This window comes from Crocodylus siamensis, chromosome 3 (assembly GCF_052110815.1).
Source record: "Crocodylus siamensis isolate JL-2025a chromosome 3, ASM5211081v1, whole genome shotgun sequence".
Taxonomy (NCBI): Eukaryota; Metazoa; Chordata; order Crocodylia; family Crocodylidae; genus Crocodylus; species Crocodylus siamensis.
In genome coordinates, this window is record NC_143397.1 from 24,178,480 (window position 1) to 24,202,632 (window position 24,153).

A 24,153-nucleotide genomic window follows, 5' to 3' on the forward strand; every position below is an offset into this window, starting at 1 on the left:
ATCATGCAGAATTCCTTCCCTGGAGGTGTCAGATGGCAGCTAGGGAGGTACCATAAGGCATTATCGAGTCCAAGAGTTTAGTGGGTTCAAACAAGGATTACATATTGGTAACAATTATGGGAACATGCACAGTTAAGTAAAGGATGTAAGGCCTCATGCTTCAGGGTATAAGCTAACAGCTAGCTTTTTATATACATCTATTATGGTGACCTTGCATCCTCCTTAGAAGCAACTAAACAGAAAGATTATTGACTAGAGAGCACCTCCACCATGATAATTTTTAAAAACTATGAATTTGGTGATTTACAAAACACAATTTCTGTTACTCTTCAAATTTTAGATTATTTAAGGAAAAGATCTCTGTTCACAGATTCACAGATTGTAAGGCTGGAAGGGACCTCAGGAGATCATTGGGTCCAGCCCCCTGCACCAAGCAGGAAAGACAACTGGGGTCAAGTTACCCCAGCAAGGTAACCATCTAGTCTCCTCTTGAAGATTTCTAGGGTAGGTGATTGCACCGCCTCTGGAGGGAGCGTATTCCACAGCCTGGACACCCTGACTGTGAAGAAGTTTTTTCTAACGTTGAGTCTGAAACGGTCTTTCAGGAGTTCGTGGCCATTACTTCTGGTTTTCCCCAATGGTACCCTGGTGAACAGTTGTTCACCGAGGCCTTGATGTACTCCCCTAACGTAGCGGTAAGCTACTACCAAGTCCCCTCTCAGCCTTCTCTTTTTCAGGCTGAAGAGTCCCATATCCTTCAGCCTTTCCTCATATGGCTTGCCATGCAAGTCTCTGATCATATGGGTGGCTCTTCTTTGGACTCTCTCAAGCTTGTCCATGTCCTTGTTAAAGTGTGGTGCCCAGAACTGGACACAATATTCCAGCTGCAGTTTCACCAGTGCTGAGTAGAACAGAAGAATCACCTCCTTGGTTTTGCTGGAGAGGCATACACTGCTGCATGCCAGTGTATTATTTGCCCTGATGGCTACAGCATTGCACTGCTGCCTCATATTCCTACTGTGGTCTATTATAACTCCCAGGTCCCTTTGATTCATGGTGTTGGTCAGTTTGGCACCGCCAAGCCTGTAGGTGTGCATTTAACTTCATCTGGTTCCAATCTGCCCAACTTGCTAACCTGTATAGGTCCGCCTGTATCTCTAGCCTATCTTCAAGTGTGACCACGCTCCCCCATAACTTGGTGTCATCCGCGAACTTGACCATTGAGCTCTTCACCCCCACATCCAAATCATTGATAAAGATGTTGAAAAGTACTGGACCAAGCACTAACCCCTGTGGGACACCAATAGCCATTTCTCACCAGGACAACACAGATCCATTCATTAGGACTCTCTGGGTCCTATTCCATAGCCAGTTTCCCACCCACCTGACTGTCTCCAAGTCAAGCCCATAATCCTCCAATTTTCTCACAAGGATATCATGGGATACCAGATCAAAGGCTTTTTGAAAGTCAAGATATACAATGTCGACCTCCTCTCTCTTGTCCAAGTCAAGCCCATAATCCTCCAATTTTCTCACAAGGATATCATGGGATACCAGATCAAAGGCTTTTTGAAAGTCAAGATATACAATGTCGACCTCCTCTCTCTTGTCTCAAGTCACCTGGTCATAAAAGGAAGTGACGTTGGTAAGGCAAGACCTGCCCGCAACGAAGCTATGCTGGCTGTTATTCAGGATCCTACCATCTACAAGCTTATTGCAGATAGAACCCTTGATTAATTTTTCCAGGATTTTCCCTGAGATATAAGTGAGACTAACTGGCCTATAGTTACCCAGGTCCTCCTTCCTGCTCTTTTTGTGGATGGGCACAACATTGGCCCTCTTCCAGTCCTCAGGAACCTCTCCAGAGCACCACGAGTTTTGGAAGAGTTTTGCCAGGGGTTCCACAATGACTTTGATCAGCGCTCTTGGATGAAGTTCATCTGGGCCTGCTGACATATATATAATTTTTTTAATTGATCACACACCAATTCTACTGCAATAGTAGGACAGCAGTCATTCCTACCCCACTCATTCTGCACCCTACCTGGCATGATTTTCCCCTTTACCCAGTGAAATACCAAGGCAAAGTAGTCATTCAGGAGTTCAGTTTTCTCCTGCGTGGTGGTAACCAAATGTCCTGAAGTGTAGAGCAATGGCCCCACACTCCCATTTGTTTTCCTCCTGTTCCCTATGTACCTAAAGAAGGGCTTCTTGTTGTCCTTGATTCCCATTGCTAATTTGAGTTCACTTTAGCCTTTCTGATCTGTTCCCTACAAATGTGGGCCATTGTTGTATAGTCCTGCTTGGGGCCTGCCCCAAACTTCCATTGTTTATAAGCCTCTATTTTCTTTCTTAAGAGGACCGTTATTTCCCCACTTAGCCAAGAGGGCATCCAGCCCTTCTGTTTCCTTTTCTCCGCATGGGAATGGACTTCCTATGTGCTTCAAGGATCATGTCCTTAAGAAACGACCATTCTTCATGCACGCTTTTCGCCTTCTGTCCCTGGTCCCACAGCACTTCCTGTACTAGTGACCTGAGTTTGTTGAAATCACCATTTTTTGAAGTCCAAAACTTCAACCCTGCCATCAGATTTGTCTGCCATGCTACAGACAGTGAACATGATGCTATCGCCCAGACTGCTGAAGGTGTATGACAGTTATGGAAGGACTTATGGTGATGAGCTCAAAATAAGAAATAGGTAAAAGAAAGGAAAATAGACTTAAATTTCCTTAAAATTCAGAGCTGCTGAATTAAGGCCCATCTCTAACAGCCAGGCACCAATCTGTTTTTTACTAATGTGGAGAACTCTGTGTGCAACTGTGGTCTATCTATACAACACAGAGGAACTAGTACTGAAACAGTTCTCTAACAACTTCAAAACCATTTTGTAATACAGATAGGACCACAAGAACTTCTTTGCTTCTCTATGAAGGGATCTTTTGTTCTTCTTTAAAGGCATATTAAAAAATAAGGCAGAGTCTTTTGTCCACCAAAATAAGAATATGAAGTTTAAATTCCTTTAGTAGAAGACCATAAAGCTCCTTTTGCCATCACCTCATGTAAGGCAAAAAAATGTTTATACTGTTTTTCTCATATGGAAAAAACAGTAATAAAAATCTCCATGGTTTATTCTTAACAATTGTTAAAAATATGAATTTTGACCTGCCTGCTTTCAAAGTTACCTGTAGCGTACAGCTGCCATCTCGCTGTGGGGTTTATCGTTCAGATACTTCTCTACAGAATATCATCATATTTTCAAATAAGAGAAACAGGAATCATTTTTAAGCTATGGGGTAGAGGAACATAAGTATTCTATATTTGTCATTGTTTTTGGTACAGTGTTGCCTGGAACTGCAGAATCCAGAGCACAGCTTCATCAGAGTACTGTATCTCCCTGTGCCATGTATTAACAAACCCAAATTACATTTGCTTTTCTTTGATACCATATTGCAATGCAATCTCACATCTAATTTGCTGCTTGCTTTCAGCCCTTTTATCACTCTCTGTGTTACTGCTTTCTTCTTTTTTTAGCAAGTTGGGTTTTGGACACTTTCCTCCACTGTGTTTATCCAAACTTAATCTTAGCTTGAACATCTTCAGTGAAAAATGCAATAAAGTGTTCCCAGGCTTGAGTCTAGGATTTTGTTATCTTTACTTTCTTCCGGGGAACTTCCTAGCCTTCTTCCACTGCCACAGTTTTTATTCATTCTGTTCCCGTTCCTCAACTTTCTTTTCTTCAGCATGTTCCAGGAGAGAGTGTGGCAGGGCAGACAACTGCCTCCGCTCTGACCTTGTGGCACCTGGATGTTTTCTCACAGGTTGCCAGCAGAGAAGATACTGTTCTTTATGTTTTTAGCTCTGCCTGTTACTAGGCAGAGCACGTAAAGCGTCAAGCAATGTACAAAAGGCAGCAAAAGGCCCCACACCAGCGGGAATGTCTCACAATGAGGGAATCTCCCATAAATTAGTTTGGACCCTTAAAAAGGGCAAACCCTCTCTGAATAAATAATCCTAACATTAGTTCTTCTTGTTTATGAACATACAATTTCTTTGCAATATTACAGGTGTCTTAAAAAAAATACTACTCTGGCTTTAGTAAACACCATTGATTTTTGTCTTGAAGCAGACTTAGAAGATTCTGTTACCACAGTGCAGAAATGGTGCACTGCTTTACCATTTGAAATGCTGAGCCTCTGATATCATAGATTAATTGTTCTTTATTGGTACAAAAGGTAGAGGAAAAAACCTGTACCACAGGTTGTGCGAACACGTTTCACATGGGGCTTTATTTCATTCCAATTTTCAGAATTTAATCAGAAACCTGAAACTCTCATTGAGATAGGCAAGCTCTAGCATTCAGCCTCTTCAGTCCTGATCGTGCAGGGTAATAAGTGCCTCAGTCCCTTCAATACTCAGTGAACTCAGTGATTGTTGTCAGGCTGAGTACCTTGCTCAGCTTCTAACAGGATCAGGTCCCACTTCCTGATTTGCCTTTGATACCAGGCTTTATCTTCAAAGCATCACTGTACGGCCAATGCACTGCTTTGTCTCATCATTGAAGTCCTTTAGAAAATAGTGCGTCAGACAGAGTTCAAACAAATCAAAGAAAACTTGCCCTATCTTTTTCGGTTCAGTCTTGTTAACTACTTTTAAAAAAAAAATTGCCAAATGTCCAGTAGCTTGGATAGAAAGAGTGGTACTTGAATATTTAAACTCAGTATTAAAGGGAATATTTATTTTGCATATTGTAGATTTTAATATAAAAAGGAGTATTTCACTCATTGCGACCGGACCTCCTACCTACACAGCTCTGCTTCATGATTCCTATAGTGGAGTGAATTATTCTTTAAAGTTCTTTCTTGAATAGCTAATACTCTATGACAGGGCAACATATGGCCCATGGACCCACTGGATCTGCCCCACAGAGTTGAAGGGCTTTGCCTGTGCCTGTTGCAAGATTGAGCAGTGTGGAAATGCATCCATGCTGCCACTGCTTCTCCCTGCCTCCCCACCCTCTCCAAGGCTGCAACATGGGTGCAGCTTCCAGCAGGTGGAAAACTGTACCAGGGCTGGGCAGAGGGGGATGAGGGGAAGATGGGAAGGACAGGAAAAAATGGTAGCATGGGCACAGCTTCCAGCTGCCTGGCCCCAGTGCAGCTCCCCACCTGCTGGAAGCTACACGTGCACCCCAGCTCAAGAGCAGATGGAGCTAGGAGATGCAGCAGCGGTGTGGGCACACATCTCCATTGCCTCACCCTGGTGCAGGTATAGGAAAAGCACTCCTCCACACCTGATGCTGATGTGCCATGGAAGTCACCTGCACCATTTTAGACTGAAGCCAGGCTGTTCCGGTCTTCAGCTTGAAAAGGTTGCTAGCTGCTAATCTATAAGAATAGACCTGGAAAGCAAGTAAATCGTGATGCTGTATCTATTTAAAAATCGGAAACCGTGTCGGGGGAGGTTAAATGACTTGTCCGCAGCCATTCATCAAATCAACAGTGGTCTGGATTAGATCTCAGGTGTTGCTAGCTCCTGTCTCTCTGCTCAGCTAGACTGCTGACAGGGAATGCTACTAAAATGGACTGACAGGATGCATTTTTTCTTAATCTTATGAGTTTTGTTTGCTCTCTGTAATGCAGGACAACCATTGTATTTATGCAGACAGTGCACAACATTTCAGTCCAAGTCTCCAGGATTCTTTGATACTTCAAGTTTAAGGATGGAGCTGAAGGAACTTGTTCTCACTGTCAGATAATATTCATTTAAGGCAGGGGTGGGAAAAAATGGAGCCCACAGGCCGGATGCAGCCCTCCAGTCCATTCTATCCAGCCCATGGGGCCCCTAAAAAAATTTAGAAAATTAATATCTTTCTGCCCCTGTTGCCCATCATGCAGCCCTCAATGCCTTGCCAAAACTCAGTGAGCAGCCCTCTGCCCAAAATAATTGCCTGCCGCTGACTTAAGGAGACATGTACTTAGGCCTTGATTCTCTGCTGTGTCCAAGCTGCATATTGTAACTTTAGTAGACCTAATAATCAAGCCATTGTAATAACATAGGATAAGGACAAAATCTTGCAGCAATATCCCTGACCCCTATCAACTTCAGTGGCACTCTCTACAGGTATAGATACCAATGCATCTGAAGTTAATTGCAGGATTGGACCCAACTAAAATTGGTCTAGTTCTATTTGCTCATTATCCAGCTATTGGAGTGTACTGCTCATTAAGCACAGACGCAAAGCATCCACATGGATTCCTTTTGCAACTGAAATGTGTTTCCCAGACAGAAAAAGAAAGTGATTATAAGCCAACTGCAGTGCATTTAAAACATGGAAAAGAAAGAAACATCATAAGGCAAAGGTTTTTTTAATAATTAGAGAAAGATTTTCTGCCTTATTTTTAAATATTGTGGGTATGCCTACATGTAGCCCTACAGCGATGTGGCAACATGCTATGTCGACATACAGCACACTATGGCAACGTAGTGATCACGTGGGTCTACATGCGATTGGCTGCTATGTCGCCATAGTGGCACACTCCCCCATTGTAGCATGCCGCTACAGCAACATAGCAGTGCAATCTAACCATGCGCCACACAGCACAGTAGGGGAAGTTGCTGTGCCATGCTTTAGTATTTCCAAAACACTGTAGCAACGTTGCCATATGGGAATGTGTAAACACACCCTACGTATCATTTATTTTTATAACAAAATCATGTATACAGTATGCATAACCACTGTACATATGAACACAATATATGATGAATATATTACATACATCACAGGAACTAATTTCTCTTGGTTTTCTTCAGAACCACAAACTACACACTTTGATCCCTCCATGCTTCAGACGATGCTATCCTGAATCCTGGTGCCAGTTAGAGTGGTCTTTATGCTGCTCTAAATTAAACCTTGTTGTTCATGCCCTCAAGGAACATTTTAACAGCAGGGATTTAGCAGTTCAGGAGAGTCCCAACAAACTTCCCCCTCACCAGCAGCTAACAGTAGTCTAAATGATAACAGTGCTGTTATAGCAATGATGGTCCAGGAAATATACGAGGCAAAGGATTTTTTTATGATAAGTTTATTGGATTAGCTGCACAGTTGGGAGAGATGCTGGACCAGTTTTTAAACATACGGTGCCCTTCAGGTCTGGAAAATGGAGAGAAATGGAGCCAGCAATCATAAAAACAAGATCCCTCTTACAGTGTTTTCCAAATGTAGCCAGGCTTGGATGAAAGCAAATTCTAGGGGCAAGGACTTTCCACTGAGAATATTCTGCCTCCTGACACCCCAGTTTCAGGTGTTTGAGAGTTATTCCAAAATATGTTCCAGAAAAGCCCATGTTATGGGATATCATATAGAAGGAGCTATAGTTCCTGCAATGGAGAGTCCCAAACACAATGGGCGTCAAATGGTACCCAGTAGCTTATACTGCATTTACTAACTGACTGGTAACTAGCTCCAAATGCTGAGCAAAATGCAGTATGCCCCATGAAGCTGACAGAACTAGGCAATCATATTCCATGTTAATGGAAGAATCTATCCATGCCACTTGCCATAATTATTTGTATACCACACAACTTTCCCCCCACCCCCTTTCACCCCCCAAAATCAGCCCTCCAAAATTGGAGTACATGTCTTAAGCAGGGAAGCTGATTTTTCTTTGCGGCAACAGAGGCAGAGAAGAAGCTGCAGATGCTGTGCTAAAATGGCTGCCACTTCTTTATGAGGCAGCAGTGGCAGAGTCCAGTGTTAGTGTTCTCGTGCCGATGGCAGTGGATTTTCTCCGAAGAGCTGCTGAGCTGGCTAAGGGCGAGTGAACTGCTGCATGCAATCTGTAGTCTCTCAATGAGGTTTGTGGTGTGGAAGCAGCGCTTCATTATTTACAGCAGTGGGGGCCATCCTTATGGTAGATGTACCACAAATTAGTCTGGTCCCTCCCCCAGTGCTTCCACACACACCCCCTCCAGTCGGCTCCCCCAGCCTAATCACTGCTTTGCTTTCTGTTCCCTGCCCAGACCTCCTTGCCTGATCTACTGCTCTTCTTTCTCTTCTACCATCCTATCTGCCATTGTACTGCTTATTCCTTCCCAGATCTGCCAAGTGCTACACACACGCAGGCTGCCTGTGCCGTGTGTGGCATATGTGCCCCAGGCTGGCTACTCCTGATTTACAGGAACGTATATTAAGAACTATTTACAGTAAAAAAGTAACAGTCTTTCTATTGCCCTCACAAGGGTCTAGGGCCCTTGTTGCTGTCTTTCCATGCCAGGAAGTTTCTTCTGCCTCAGCCAGACTGTGTGTTTCCAGGAGAACTACACTCTGCTTTCCAAAAACAAGGCATGAGTTTTATCTGGGGACTTGTGGTATGTAGGAAAATATGGTATTTATAGTCTCCTTTGGACTGATTCTACAAACAGACTTATTGGTTAAGCATCTACCTCAGGCACCTAAATCCAGCTGAGATTCTCAAAACTCTTGGTTCAAGATGCTGTCTGACCCCATAGCTCACTAAAGTCCCTTAAATACTAAGTTCTTGATGCACAGAGTCACCTAAAATAGAAAGCATGAAGCAATCTTCAGAACATGGTAGGATTCTGAAATAAGGCATGTTTTTGGTTTTGTCTTGCAATAAAGAAGCTACCCTGAGAACATGGATCAGGCCCCACACAAAAGATAGTCGGGGATGAAACTTTCTGGAGCAAGCTGGCTGGTTCATGCATGCGAGTATAGCTAGGGATCTACCTAAATCATGGTTTTGCAAATTTTGCCAAACCTCAAAAAACACTGCTTTCTGAGATCACCAGGAAATCCAGCATTGACTGCAATTTCCCTGTGAAATAAACCCAAAAAAAGAAAGAAGCAAACAAAGAAAAAGCAGTAGTGATACAGATTGAGTGAAGGTGCCCTCCGCCAATCAGTGGCAAGGGGCAGGGCCGCCCCAGAACGCCCACAAAATTGGCTCTGTGTGTCATAAGCAAGCCGTGAAAAGCCCTCTGTCTCATCATGACTTAGACAAGTCCTTAAGTATAGCCAGTAATTAAGAGGTTAGGGCTCTAACCTAGCAGGTGAGAAACCTATTTCCTAATCTTTGCTCAGCCTGATTTCAAGCAGCGGCTTGAACCTACGTCTTCCATGTGCCAAGCAAGTGCCCTAAACATACTATGTGGCATTCAGTCTTTCCTGCAGAAGCTGTTCCACTTTATATAAATAAATATTAATTGGAGTGTGTACTTACAGCCTGACTCTCCCACCTCCCATGCAAGTGCCCTAGCTACTAGGCTGTTGGATATAGCAGGATGAAGAGTTATCCTGCTCTTTTGCATGAAGAAAGAGTCTCATCCAATAATGGTAATTGGGTATATAACTCTAGACTAGAGAGAGATGCCTATCTAAGTCACTCCAGGAGAATCTCCAGTAGAGATCTAGGGAGTCTAGAGTTATACACCCAATTACCATTATTGGATGGGACTCAGATGTTTGCTTTTGGCTGCCTCAGTCAGCTCCCCTTCAGGTTTCTAACTTCTGAGGATCCCATTCTTAGATACTTAATTCTCTCCATGGATTGGACAGGGACCTGGTACCTAATGCAACCCATGTGTTCCACTGGGCTATTGGGTGTCCAGAAATTGATGTTAAATTCAGGTTTAGCTTTGCAACCCTTTGTGATTCTGCATTGCATTAGTGGACTTAAGAAAGAAAAATGGAAATATATGTATAAAGAAAGCAAAGAGACAGCCAGCCTTCTGGACGAAAAAAAAGATATAAAACACATTTCTCGTCACTGCTGCTATGTGGAACTCACACAGGAGCAGCAGTACATCTAGTAAGGAAATAGGTTTTAACTTGTTCATTTCTAAATTAAATAATCACTTTTCCCTATACTTTTATAGTAAAAAAAACCTCCACTCCCTGCAACACATAGGACATGGTCTACTCCTCCTGTGGACATAGCTCACATCACTCCCCACAGGGCAAAGTTCTTGATTCCTAATGTGTTTTGTGACCTGACTATCTGAGAGAGACTTCCTTTCCCCAGACCACAGGACAAAAGATTCAATTTATGATTATTTTTAATTTGAAACTGTCCACTGAGGCAGACAAGGCCCGAGTGACCTCTTCTTGTATAAATCCAAACAAGCAAAATGAGGAATGCCTTACCCATGTTGAAAAGTAATACATTGTTTACCTTAATAGGCCTGTTCTTGGAGTAAGATGATTTCCTAGGTAGGAATCCTGGAGTCTGGTCAGTAATAAATACTTTATATTAGAAGCAAATTTTAAAACAGCAACTGCTACACAAACATTTATGTTTGTATGATGTTACGACTGCCAACGAGTGAGCCATATTTCTGTTTCCCTCAGGTATAATCCTTGGATTTTGCCTCCGACCATACAACATGAGTTACCGGGAAGTCAAATACTTTGCCTTTCCAGGAGAACTATTGATGAGAATGCTGCAAATGCTGGTCCTTCCCCTTATCGTATCCAGCTTAGTTACAGGTAAATCAACTTATTTTACTTCTCATCGTTTAAAACATAAATGCCAAGTCATACAATATCTATGCACTTTACAACGTAGAAAAACACGGCATTCTGAAACCACGCAACAAAACGGTACTAATCTTCAATGTGAACTTTGCTAATATTACAGTTTTACAAATAGTATTACAAAAACAATATAAACTGTTATAAAGTTGTGTTTGTACCCCACGTCTTTGCCTTTATGCCTCACACTGATACCATCTGCCACAATAGCAAAAGTTAGAAATCTCAATAGAATAGTTTACATTCATCCCTGTTCCAAGCCCCGCTGGAGAGAGAAGCTACTGAGCCTAGACAAAGACCTGTCACAGACCTCTCTGCTCTTGTCTTTTCAGTGGACAGTTGGAGGCCACACAGAAAGTGTGTATCACTTGGGCAAAAAGACTCCAGTCTCCATCCTATTACTTGTGGAGCCTTTTCTTCCCAGTTGGCAGCTCTGTTAAGTCTTAGGTATTTTTATTAACCTGTTCCTGGTATTAATCATGCTGGTTCTATCATTTCCCTTCTTTCCCTAGTAACTTTCTAGTAGGTTTTCAGATTTCTTGATAAAATTAAAGCCTTACAGCATATTGGTAGGGTAGGAAGATAGCACTCAGCCTATCTAAAATTTAATTTCCCTCAGTTACACCACGACTGCCTTGACTCAGACCTATGACCTAAACCATTGGTGCTCAATCATTTGGCCCAAACCAGATGGATGGCACAGGCCACATTGGATCCTGCACACCAGCATAAGGCCCATATGTCTGCATCAGGCTCTTCATGCCCTCAGTTGGCCACTGGGTGTCAGGATCACCACTGCCCAGCCCCACATCCTAGGATTTGAGACCTGTTTCATCTTTGCCTAGCTGCTCATGCTGGGACCAGGGTCCTGTACCACCTCTGCCTGGATCCACATGCTAGAATTGGGGCCTTGGGGCCCTGTACTGCTCCCCATTCAGCCCTGGGTGCCAGGATTAGGCCACATGCCACCCTTTGCATCCAATCTAGCCTGCAGGGCCACAGCCTGCAAGGCTCCCAATGGACCCATGAGGAGGCCAGTGAGTCAGATGCCAGGGTACCAGGAGCCAGATCTGGCCCACAGGTCAGGAGTTGAACACCCCAATGTATCTTTATTGCTACAAAAGCCAAAATATTCAGCTGCCCTCTTTCCCACTGTTTCTCCAATTTTCACTGTTTAGATTCACTTTTATCGCAGCAAAGCGGCACAGGTCCCCACCTTACTAGGTGTTAGAGACTACATCCTACAGACTGTATATTAGCAGTGAATGAAATACAAGATTCCAAAAGCATGGGCAGCTACAGTACTATTTCCTTTGACTTACTTCAGTGAGGTATATGAGTTTGTTTCTATGTGCATAGCTTAAGCAGATGTCAAGCTAGATCCAGACTGAAACTAGACACTGACCTATGAATCAGCAAGTGGGAATACTGCTCCAGGCTGTTCTTGCTTAGATACCTTTTTCCTGCTCCTCCACAAACTGTCCTCTGCTAGTGTGTTTCTCAACCTCTGAGCTCACATCTGATCCCTCCTTTTCTCTTTCCCTGCCCCAGAGGCTCCAAGCTGGCTGGGCACAGCTAGGGAAGGTATTTCTAAATGCAGAAAGTAAAAAGAGTTTCCTTGGCTTCAGCGCACAGCTGCCTGGAGGACTTGGATGAATCTCTGCAGGAGAAAATCCCTCTCAATCCTTATATTTCTACTAAGTGTATGAGGGGGAGAAGAAGAGAGAAGCTGGGGCTAGAACAGTAAAACAAGAAACTTGGAAGAAAATCCCAGACAGTGATATAAACTTCTTTGCATTCAACTGTATGAACAGAGAAGTAGGATAAGATATTCAGCACTCGCCACAGACCAAGACATGCTCCACAGCCTGAGCAGGAGTTTTTGTGGAAACAGAAATCATAACCGGATTCTCAGCTCTGAGCCTCCTTAAAGAACATCATTTCACCAACTAACTATTTTTGTTGACTTTTTACTTCCAAGCTCTGCTAGCCTCTATAATCCTGTTTAGTCCCCTGTTTTTCAGGAACAACATTAATACCACCATATTTGAAAGAGCTGGCTAAAAGGGAAATCTGTCTATCTAGTCCCTATTATCACAATGTCTGAATGTATCACAGACCTCAGTGTGAGGAAAGGCAAAACTTTCCATTTTTTCCTCTGAAGAAGTGTTTTTAAATACATAACAGTTACTGTGGGAATATAGACTTTGTATGTGGTATTGGTATGCATAGGAAATACTGCATCCAGAAGATTGTATTTAATGCAAAATTTTTATCTAAATCACAGTTTTGTAAATTGTTGGTGTAATTCTATAACACATAGATCTGTGGGGGCTTTAGGGGACAAAACTGTTATACCCAGGTAAGTAGTCTGTGTTTATAAATGACAGGCTATTCTTTTAGTTATAGTGCAGTGTAATTTTAAATTGAAGTCATTGATGTTTTTATTTGTTTTGCATGTTGCTGGCAACATATTGGTAAGAAGCTCAGTGTTTCTCAAAGCAGTCTTGGGAACATCATCTAAGCAAAGCTAGAGTCCATTCTATAGGCCAAAATCTATCCTCCATTTGCAGATGCAAACATAGAATAACTCCACTAAAGTCACAAGAGAGTAGCATTGGGTACCATGCTTCTTGTTTCCTGTATGTTGTTTGGCCACATTGCAGATATAAGATTTTATCCGGCGAGTCAAAACATAGCGATGCATTTCCTTGGTGGTGTTAATAATCTGATGTTAACCTGAATAAATTCCTTTGCTTTTTGTAGTCTTAGGAGATTGTCTCCAGAATGTAATGTTATACATGTGTGATCAAAATATTCACATGTCTACAGTCCCATGAAATGTGTGTGGTGACCTACTAGCCTAGAAACCACCAGAACAGATGGGAATTGTTTAAATATTGCTTCCTTCTTGAACTAATCTCTCTCTCAAACAGTCACAGCATAGAAAAATATATTAAAACAGAATGAAGCATACAACTTTGTGTTTTCATGACGTGAAAAAACACTGGACAAGGAGAAATCATGACAAATCAGGATATAAATATTTGGTTATTGTAACTTGATGGCAAGTTTACAACTGGTATTTTGGAAACTGTTGCTTTGACTGCCTCCAGGTCTTCCTACTTCTGTTATATATGCCAAAAATTATTGAAATGTCAGTGTCACAGGATGGGGCCCAGGAGTGGCCATGATCTCTCCTGCGCCCCTACCGTGCCAAGTTGCCCTTTCAGCACCTTCATCTTGCCTCCCACGTCTTTGCTGGGAATGTAATATTAATGGGAGACTGCCTTTCCTGGGCTTCTCGGACCTGGTGCTCCTGCCCTATATGGATCTCTCTTGGTGCACCCACCCTAGGGCATCACGTGGCTCCTTCCGTCCCCAATACCACGCCCAAGCCTCGCCGGTGTTCTGGACGTTCTCATGTCTCTGTGTACGCACCCTCTCCGGTATACGCACCCTCTCCGGGGCCTCTCTGATTTCTGATGTGCATGCCCTCTCCGGGCCTTTACCCACGTGCCCTGCCCTCTCCGGGCTCTTGCTCACATGCTCTGCCCTCTCCGGGCTCTTTAGACTTGCCCTCACCCCTTTCAGGGGCTTCCCCAATCGACTCGCCCTTGTCTGGGGCTTCTCCCGTATCCTCGTCCTCACCGGACGCTCTAATCTTATGCTTGCCCTCTCCGGGGCCTCTCTGATATGCGCCCCCTCTCCGGGGCCTCTCTGATATGCGCCCCCTCTCCGGGGCCTCTCTGATATATGTGCCCCCCCCCCGAGCTTCTAATCGCACGCCTGCCCTTCCCCGGGCTTCTAATCGCACGCCCGCCCTTCTGGGGCCTTTAAACTTAGTCTGCCCTACCTGGGCTCCCTATTCCCGTATTCACGGCCGCTCTATGGCCTACGCTCGCGCTTCTCGCGCTCCCCTGCCCTCACTGGGGCCTACGCTCACGCGCTTCCTGTACTTGGGGCTCAGGTGGCCAGTAGCTGTGCCTGGCCCTGCCCCCTGACCCTTCTTCTGGGTCATATACCCCACTGGGCTTTAGTCCCGATAGTCCCCCCACTGGGCTGGGGTTGGCACACCCCCTAATTCCTCCTGAGGTCACCCCACTGGGGCTGGGGTCAGGACACCCCAAAACGCCGTGCCTCATCCACAGTGCCAGCTCTGGCACCAATCGCTGTGCCATCCCTAGGCACACCCCGAAACACAGAGCCCTCTGCACCACCAGGAACCCCCCTGTTCTGCTGGGGTGCTCCCCTGAGGCTTCTTCCTTCCCCTACAGCCTCACCCAGTCCTCCAGTATTACACAATCACCATCAAAACCAAACTCAAAGCCATACCAACCAGCAGTAACCCAAAATCAGCCTACCAGCTATAACATTCTGTGCCACCCTGGCTCTCTGTCAAGCCTCCCTGTCAGAGGTCTCTCCATCTCATCTCATCTCATCTCATCTCAACACGCAGACGCTCAAGCACTTGGGCAACCCTGCCTGGCTCTGCTCTGTGGCAGAGCTCCTGCTTCTCAGCCTGTCCGAGGGGAACTGCCTTCTGGCCTCAGCCTATCTGGTTATAAAGGCCAGGCCCTGCCCCCTTTCAGTCAGCTGACCCAATCTGTTGCTTGAGCAACCTTCAGCTGTGCTGCCCTGCTGATTGGCAGCCAAGCCCTATTACCAATGCCAGTAGCAGGCACCCTAGTGCCCTGCTACAGTCAGGTTAGAAGAGATCTAAGGAGATGATCTACCTTATCTATCTCCTATGTACTGGGAGGATGCCTTTGCTATCAGGCTGTGCAGTAGAGGTGTAAGCACTTTCAATTCCTACTGTTGAAGCTGGACCACCAGGACACCCAGGAATATAAGAGTCATAGGGACATCAACAAAGAAAGCAATAAAGAGGCAATCTGCTTCTGTAGGTTATGGTACTGTCATGGGGGAGGGAAATTTGGGTTTAGGTCTCTATTCCTAGCACTGTTTGATGTGGAACAATTAAAAGGCACTGACTGGAAAACAAAAAATAACCCTGGCAGCCAGAACCAGAATCCAGGCCTCCTTATCCTCAGCAGATTGCCCCAACTACTGGCTACTAGGGGTGTGTGAAGCAGGCCGTATTCGATTCGGATTTGGCCTGAATCAGGGGCAGTGATTCGATTCATTGATTCGGATTACTGTCCCCGATTTGATTCGGCCGAATCTGAATCTGAAGATTCAATGCTGATTCAGAGAATCAGTGATTTGGACATAAACACAGCTTTAAAAGTTTTTTCTACATACCTTAAGGTAATAGGCACAGCTCGTGATTGCTGAAATGCTGGGGCACATGGACCGTCCCACAGGATTGGGTGGGTGGCCCTCCACGTGCTCAGTGGTGAACCTAGAAGTGAACCAGAAGTACTTCCAGTACACTTCTGGGTCTGCCAGGGAGCACGTTGGGGGGGGCCACCCATGCCTCCCCGGCTTGGTGTTCAGCCGCAGAGGGACCCCAGGTGCCCCCCAGACCCAGGAGGCACCAGTCATTGAGCCTGGGGGCAACAGGGGGGAGCCCTGCACACTCTCCGGTGGACCCAGAAGTGCTGTGTACACTGGGGTGCCCTCCGTGCTTCTGTGGAACACTCCATGCGTCCCACCATTGCAGCATTTATGAGCTCCTGCTACCTAGAAGTATGTAGAAAAAGCATTTAAAGCTGTGACTATGTCCGAATCTCCTAATCTTTTTGGAGGGTTCCGATTCAATTCGGAGAGATTAAAGGGTCCTCTGATTCGATTCAGATTTGGAGATTCGGCCACCAAATCAGGTCAAATCTCCACTGAATTGAATCAGGGGCCAAAGCTTCACACAGCCCTACTGGCTACAGAGGTAAGCTAGTCTTGCTTTTGCACTTTTGGCTATCCAGTGGTCTTGCTATCACCTACCCTATTCTATATCTCTAATGTTCTGGGTAAGTGCCCAAACCACTAGGATGTTGGGCAAAAGGTAGGTAACAACAACCAGTTTTCAGCATCCTGCTGAGTTATAGCTTTTATCCACCCTGAATTTTGGGACAATCTGAATCACAGTAGAGGTTAAGCAGGAATTAGCCACGATGATGCCCTTCGGCTCTCTACCTCAACTGCTTCTGCACGTGCACTGGGGCCCCAGCATAGACACATTTTGCAGTCCAAAATGAAGGCACCTAAAATGAGGCTGCTGGACAGGGGCTTTTTGAATTGTCCTTTGAAACTCAAGCATACTGCCCAACTTAAATGCAGGACAGTACCTCTAACTCCACTTTCACTGCACTTATTTATTTTACATATTATAATTGGATGAATAGACCCAATTAAAACCTGAACCCCACTATGTCACATAGGCAAAAACTAAAAGATAGTCTTGCCTGAGACAAGTGGGGAATGAAGGAAAAGTTACAGAGAGATTAAGTGAGTTTCTTATGGTTTCCTAGAAGGTCAGTGGCACAGCTGGGAAAACAATATGAATCTCCCGAGTCTCATTCCAGTGCTCTATCCACTAAATGATCATGTCTCTTCAAATTATTGCTATTATTAGCAACAAAGTTACTGAAATGAAAAGAAACATTAATTAAGAAATAGGCCCCTCAGCAGTGGTGGCAGTCCCTTGATACAAGAATGAGAGTCTCCTAGTAAATAGAGAAGTCACTGGTGAGTTCATAGATGACCAAGGAGGCCAGCCTGAGATCTGCATATTTGACTACACACATGGGAAATAGTTCCAGGAGGAAGGCACATATCCTGGTGATGTCTGTTCTCAGCTCTTTCCCTTGTCTCTCTTGTCTATCCACCTCCTTAGTAAGGCAAGTTTGCTCGAAATGATCAGTGCCTTGCGTTACATCACAGCACCATCAGGGATAATTCAGTGCTTGAGTCTCCCAGGTATTGATATTAAAATCACATTTCTTCAGACTAGCCTTCAAGATATCCTTGAATTTCTTTTTTTGGTCATCGCTGTAGAAGTGGGCATCAGTAAGTTGGGAGCATAGGACCTTTTTTGAGAGCTGGTTGTCAGGCATCCTTATGACATGTTCTGTCTAATGGTGCTGGTGTGGTATAAACATGGCTTCAATGCTGGTGGTGCTTGCTTGAGCCAGAACTGCTGTTTGTTCTTCTGTCCTTCCAACTGATATCGAGAATTTTCCAAAAATATTGCTGGTAGTAACCTTCCAAAGCCTTTGGGTGTTTCCAACATCTCGTCCAAGTTTCATACCTACTCAACAGAGTAGGGATGACAACAGATTGGGAAAAAGAAATTTGATTTGGGCCTTAATGTCATGATCATAGAAGACTCAAAATTTCAGAGGCATCCAAAGACAGCTTTAGCAGATTTTATCTGATGTTGACTATTGTCATCTACCTTTACTTTTTGGTAAAGTTGGCTAAGCAGGTGTGGAAAATGCTCAATGTTCTCCAAAGATTGCCCACTAATTGTAATATGTAGAGGAGCAGCTGGTGAGTTTGGGGTGGGTTGGTAAGATATTTTGATTTTATGAACCTGATAGTAGGTCCAACCATTTCATATGCTTCACAGAAACAATCAAAAATGACCAGGAGTTCTTCAATTGAGTGGTTAAACACAACACAATCATCAGCATGGTGATCAAATCAGTTAATCAATGGTGCTGAGGGAGTTGGTTGATGTGATTGCAGAGCTGCTAGCTATTATCTTTAAAAACCTGCAGTGATTGGAAGAGGTTCCAGATTATTTGAAAAGGGTCAATATAGCACCCATCTTCATGACAGGAAAGAAGGAGGATCCAGGAAACTAGATCAGTCAGCCTCATCTCAGGCCCTGGAAAAATCATGGAGCAGGTCAAGGACCATTTCTAAGCACTTGGAGGAGAAGAAAGTGATCAGGAACAGTCAGCATGGAATCACCAGGGTCAAGTCATTCCTGACCAACCCGATTGCCTTCTGTGATGACAGGACTGGCTCTGTGGATGCAGAGAAAGTAGTGGACATAATATACCTTGATTTTAGCAAGGTTTTTGATACAGCACAACATTCTCTCTCACCAGCAAGCCAAGGAAGTAAGGGTTGGATAAATGGACTGTAAGGTGGATGGAAAAGTGGCTGGATCATCAGGATCAAAGGGTACTAATAAATGGCTCAATGTCTAGCTGGTATCAAGTAGAGTGCCTCAGGGGTAAGTCCTGGGGCTGCTTTTTTTCAGTGTCTTCATCAGTGATCTGGAATATGGGATGGAGTGCAAGTTGCAGATTACTCAGCAAGTGCAAACTGGGTGGAGTAGTTACGCTGGAAGGTAGTGATAGGATTCAGAGAGACCTAGACAAATTGGAGGACTAGACCAAAATAAATCTAATGAGGCTCAATAAGGACAAGTGCAAAGTTCTGCACTTAGGAGAGAACAACCCCATACATTGTTAAAGGCTAGCGACTGACTGGCTAAACAGCAGCTCTACAGAAAAGGGACCTGGGTATTATAATGGGGAATAAGCTAGGTATGGGCCAACTGTGTGCCCTTGTTGTGAAGAAGGCTAACAGTGTATTGAGCTGCATTAGAAGAAGTACTGCCAGCAGATCAAGGGAAGTGATTATTCCCCTCTGTTTGGCCACCACCTCCAGGCTAGAACTTTCCTCCCCTCCTAGCTCTGAGCCCAGGCTTGCATCCCTAAACCATGCCTTCATTTGGCACCTGGCCATAGCCCCAAGGGAGAGGGAGCTGTCCAGGTGTTCCTACTTAGCTTAATGGACTGCCTGGCTTCTCCTGCTTTGCAGCCCTTCCCAGCTTCTTATCTGCTCCTGGCCTCCATTCTTGGGTCCCTTTTGAGCTTTCCACTGCATCCTCTTTCCTTGTGAGTCTCAAAAGTTCAGCTCCTGGAAGGAGTCTTCTCCCCTCTCCTTTTCCTCTGTTGCCTGGAGGTAAAAAGGTTTGGTGACAAAAAGAACACTTAAGCCTGTAAGAAAAGGACTACTGCATGTCCCCAGACAGAAGAGACAGTGTCAGAGATATTATTGGAGTAAAGGAAACCCAGTTGTCAGAAATCAACAGATAAGGGTATATATACATAGGTCATGCCAGATGTAAAGGTGAAAAAACCGTAAGCAAGTAATTATGGAAGGAATGAAAGGATTTGTAGTAAAAGATCAGCAAGAAGATAGATAGTGTGCAACACATTACTTGAAGGTCACCTACTGAGTGCTTGGAGCTAGTGATGACTCAAAAATCTATTGTAACATTAATATTCAGGCACAAAAATGGATGTGTCTTGTCTTTAGACAAATTAAATTAGTACATTATTCTAGAAAGAAGCCATCACCTGACAGTTTCATTTGTGATAATTTTAGTTTTGATACCTCAGGATTTGACACTGGGCAATGAATATGTCCATAATGTGTAGTTAGGTGAGAATCCAGCAAGTCCTATTGATCATGTGTCCTCTAATACATGGGTCACAATTTCATAAACATAATGTCCTCTTCTAGCCCATGTCATGACAACTGGCAGGCAGTCAAACCTAAGAGTTCAGATTTCCCCATCCTAATTTGTAATACCCATGAGAGCTAGAAGGGGCAGAAAATTCTATGATGTTCACTTTTTAGAATATTCCTAGAGTCAACTTGATGTTCAACTTCTAGAGCAGGGGTAGGCAATGCTTTTTGGCCAAGTGCCCAAAAAATCACAATGTCTACCTTGTAAGGTGCTGGAGTGCCAGCATGCCACAAAAACAAAAAACTGGGGTGGAGGGGGTATATGGCAGGATGCACTGCATATTTAATACAATTAATAATCATTAATGTTGCTTTTTGTTTTGTTGTTTTGGGGGGGGGGGGGGTTTACAGTAAATACCAGACTTTCTAAAAATTCAAAACATGATGACAATAAATAAAACTTCATGTACTGCCTTGTACTTGTGATTTTTTTTTGTTCTTGTTAAGCATGTTGTGATGAGGGAATGGGGCACAGTCAACCTGCCCACAACGGGATGCTGCAGGACCCTGGGCTCAGGGAGCTTCCTGCTTAATCTCTATGCCAGCCAGGTATATTGCAAGTGGGAGCTGCAGCCGCAGGCTGCTCCCCAGGCTCTGAGCTGGTGCTCAGGTCTGAGCCAGCCAGGGGCCTGCAGTGCAGCAGCTCTGTCCAGTGCCTGCCCCAGCCCTGGCCCCTTAAGGGGAGCTGTGGGTAGGCAAGGCTGGGGCCCGGACAGGCTGAGGCAGCTACAGTGGCTGTTCACCAGCTCCAGGGGGCTCCTGTGGCCAGGACCCTGCACCGGGGATGGCTCTGCCCTGCTTGTGCTGTGCCCAGCATACAGGGAGGCTGATCCCAGACAGGGAAGCCCCCCAAGCCCAGTGTCGGCCAGGCAGCATCCTCATGTGTGCAAGGTGGCTGTGGCCCATCCCTGCAGAGCTGCAAGGGTCGAGCCAGGCTGCACCACAGGTGCCCCTAGGCATCCCCGCCTGCCCACCCACCACAGCTCAAGTCCGCAGAGCTCCAGGACAGCCCCCACTTCCCACCCAGCCCCCACCTTTCTAAGGACCCAGCTGGGCTGGCTTGCCCACGGTGCCTCCCCGCAACACTGCCCAGACCCTGTCCTGACCGCCCAGCCCCAGTACTCAGCACCTCACTGCTGCCCCAGGTGGGACAGGGTGTCTGCCTGCCTGGGCAGCTCCCTTCAGGGGCCAGCCAGGCTGGAGGGTGCAGCCTGGGAGCACGGGGTGGGGGCAAGAGCAGACAGCATCCCTGCCTGCGTTCTTCTGGCTCCACCCCGGTGCTTGCCGTAGTGCTGGGACTTGTGGCTGCAAGGGAGAGCCCGGAGCAGCAACTTAAATAAAATAAAATAAACAATTTCTTTGTGTGCTTCCCAGCGTGTCAGGAAAAATGTCTCCATGTGCTACAAATGGCACATGTGCTGGGGGCTGCCAACCCCTGTTCCAGAGTATTCATAGAGTATTCTTGGTATTTCCTTAAGCAATAGAGGTGGCAAATCTCTTGCAGTAGTGTGTGTGGAGACAAGAGCCATCATGCATGAATTGCTAACTCTTTATGTAGCTCTGACAGTCTTCTATCTGGAAACATGTCTCTTGCAGAAGTCACTTCCCATTCTAGTGGAGAAAGGAGGTACACTGTAGTGAAGTCTATTCCACATGTGCTACTAGAGGAGACTAAGGTTTCTACATATTGTATGTGCAACAATTTATGTCCTGAGGGGAGAACTAGAAGCAAGGAAGCAGCACTCTCTCTTGACTTTTTATGTCTCAGGGTAAGTGGGGAGGGTATTCCTGCTCCAGCTTACACAGTGCAAATATGAAAACTAAGAAGCTTCAGAATAATATTTTGCTTGTACAATAGGACATGACACTGATTAAATCTGGTCTGCAGATTTCTCACCCATTTCTTTTTATGCCCTTTAAAAGTCTAATTTCAAGAATCTGTGTGTAGTCATCTGAGAAATAAAATAGTAAATGTGAAAGAAGTGAAAGCGTTTATCTGTCAGTTTTTACTTTGGCTACACTATGTGGAATATGTGCCAATTTTACTGAAAAAAGTAACTCTGAAATTACTATGGTTTTGTGATCTGTAAATACGGCCCATTCAGGGAGGACAAAAACAAAACTGCATAATTTCATGGATTCCAAAATTCATACTAGGTGGATCTACATGTGCAATTAATGCAGTGCGATAAACTCCAAAGCACTTTGAGCCACAGTGAACTGCTCCCAGATGCAGAATTTACACATGCACCTGGGACAGCAGCAATTTGAGCTGGGGCAGAGCAGGCCCCCATCTGGCTGAGCTGACTGGGTGCAATTTACCTGCATTTCAGCACTCCACAATAAGATAATACTGTCCCTAACAGTGCTATCCTACAGTGGAGTTAATTAGTTTACTGTGCCCTAATACCAGAGCACATGTAGATAATGCTGCTTTACTGCAGATCTAGTCAACTCCTCAGTAAAGTGCATGTGTAGATGCGCCCACTGGGTCAGATTCTGACTTGTCATAGTCTTTTTGTCCTATGCTGCTGAATAACCAGCCAGGTGAAAATTCCCAATACATCAAAACACCCGAAATGTAAAGTCTCCTGCAACATTTGCTCTGATCAATATCTGGTCAGAACATATTCTGGACACCTGAATCTTATATATGCACTAAGATTCATACCATTTAACTCATCAGGCAAAAATTAAATAACAAATGATAATCATATGATGAATATATAATAAATTTAATTTTTTTGCCTGCTGGGTTAGACAGGACAAACACCATTTTGTCTCCTGTCTAGTAACCCTTACTGAAGCTATTCTTCCAAAAAAATCTTGCCTTATTTTTCACATTGTCATCTTCTGTCTCTCTCTCTCATTTGGAAACCTTATTCTAATGTCATCCCTAGTGCCATTCTTCTCCTCTTTAATATATGCCCTTCCTCAAAGCCTATAAGTGTTAATGCTAAAACTCTTTCAGCAGAAAGTGAGAGCACAAAACTATTCTCCATGAGTCACATTCTGATTTCAAGTAACAGATCCATTCCATACTTAAAAGAATTATTCAGATCTTAAACAAAAAGCCCTGAAGACAGGGAGAGGCTTTACATTGATCTCAGTGGCCTTGGATGAGGTCCAAAGAGCACAATACAGATATGAGCATGAAAGACTCATCTTAAGAACATGCCCAGTTAGTATATTTTAAATTAATTATATGCAGCACTGTTACTTAAAAAGCTTTTTTAAAAAAAGAGAAACAAAGTGTTTTTAACATATTTTAATGTTTTTCACTGTATAGAATTGCAGTACCAGTGGGTTACAAGTACTTCCCTACTGGAACAACAAAGTTGTATGTTGACTTCCACTGCATGTGTTCACATATTATGCATGTTAGCTTGCATGCACAAACAGGTATTAGTCATGCAACTTGCTTAACTAGACCTAGTATGAATGCCCAAGTGTTTGTTTACACACACAAGAAAATGCCATTTGTATGAGCCAAAACCTGAATCCATCAGTACATTTAGCCATAGAAGTCATTTAATTTGTAAAGACCAATCTTCAGTTAAATAAGATATTTGTAGGAGTAAGGAATCATGCAAAGAAGGATTGCTAGGCTTGGGTCCATATTCAGTGAACTTTTCCTTATCCCCTTCCCCCCGCTCCCCCCAGAGTAGCACATGCATGAGGTTGGAGCTTATAATCAGTGCTAACATCTACAAAATAGTCATGTACACTGAGTTGCTAGGCTGACTGCCTGGAAATTTTTTTTTTTTTTTAAATCTCAATGGAAATAGTCAGAAGAAGGAATCTATGGGGGAGAAATTAGTGTAAGAATTTAGGATTTGTAATAGCTATTTAGACAGACAGTCCACCACAATCAGCCTCCTCCACTAATAATTCGGCAAAAACTGTAAACCCTAACATGCACCTCTCAATTTGTGCAATGCTACATATTGCGTGGGAGTACTCAGCACAACTGACTTGTGTTCTGTAAATTCCAAGATGGCCTTAGCTCATCACAACTAAAATATCTACTCAGGCTGTAGTTTGACAATGAGTGCAGAACAGCAAGACAAGAACTTCTGTGAATCCCAAAAATGCTCTAAGAAGCCTCAACAATTAAATATACTGGAGTTAACAAAGAAACTCAAGCCATT

The 24,153-nt window shown here is 44.3% G+C and overlaps 1 protein-coding gene across 1 annotated transcript in view; it reads left to right on the forward strand.

Moving 5' to 3' along the window:
- Positions 1 to 24,153, forward strand: part of SLC1A3 (solute carrier family 1 member 3) — a 106,151-nt gene that overhangs the window by 16,960 nt on the left and 65,038 nt on the right. The window contains exon 3 of the mRNA XM_090037946.1: positions 10,367 to 10,504. Coding sequence (XP_089894072.1) covers positions 10,367 to 10,504 — 138 coding nt within the window. The remainder of the gene's footprint in view (positions 1 to 10,366; positions 10,505 to 24,153) is intronic.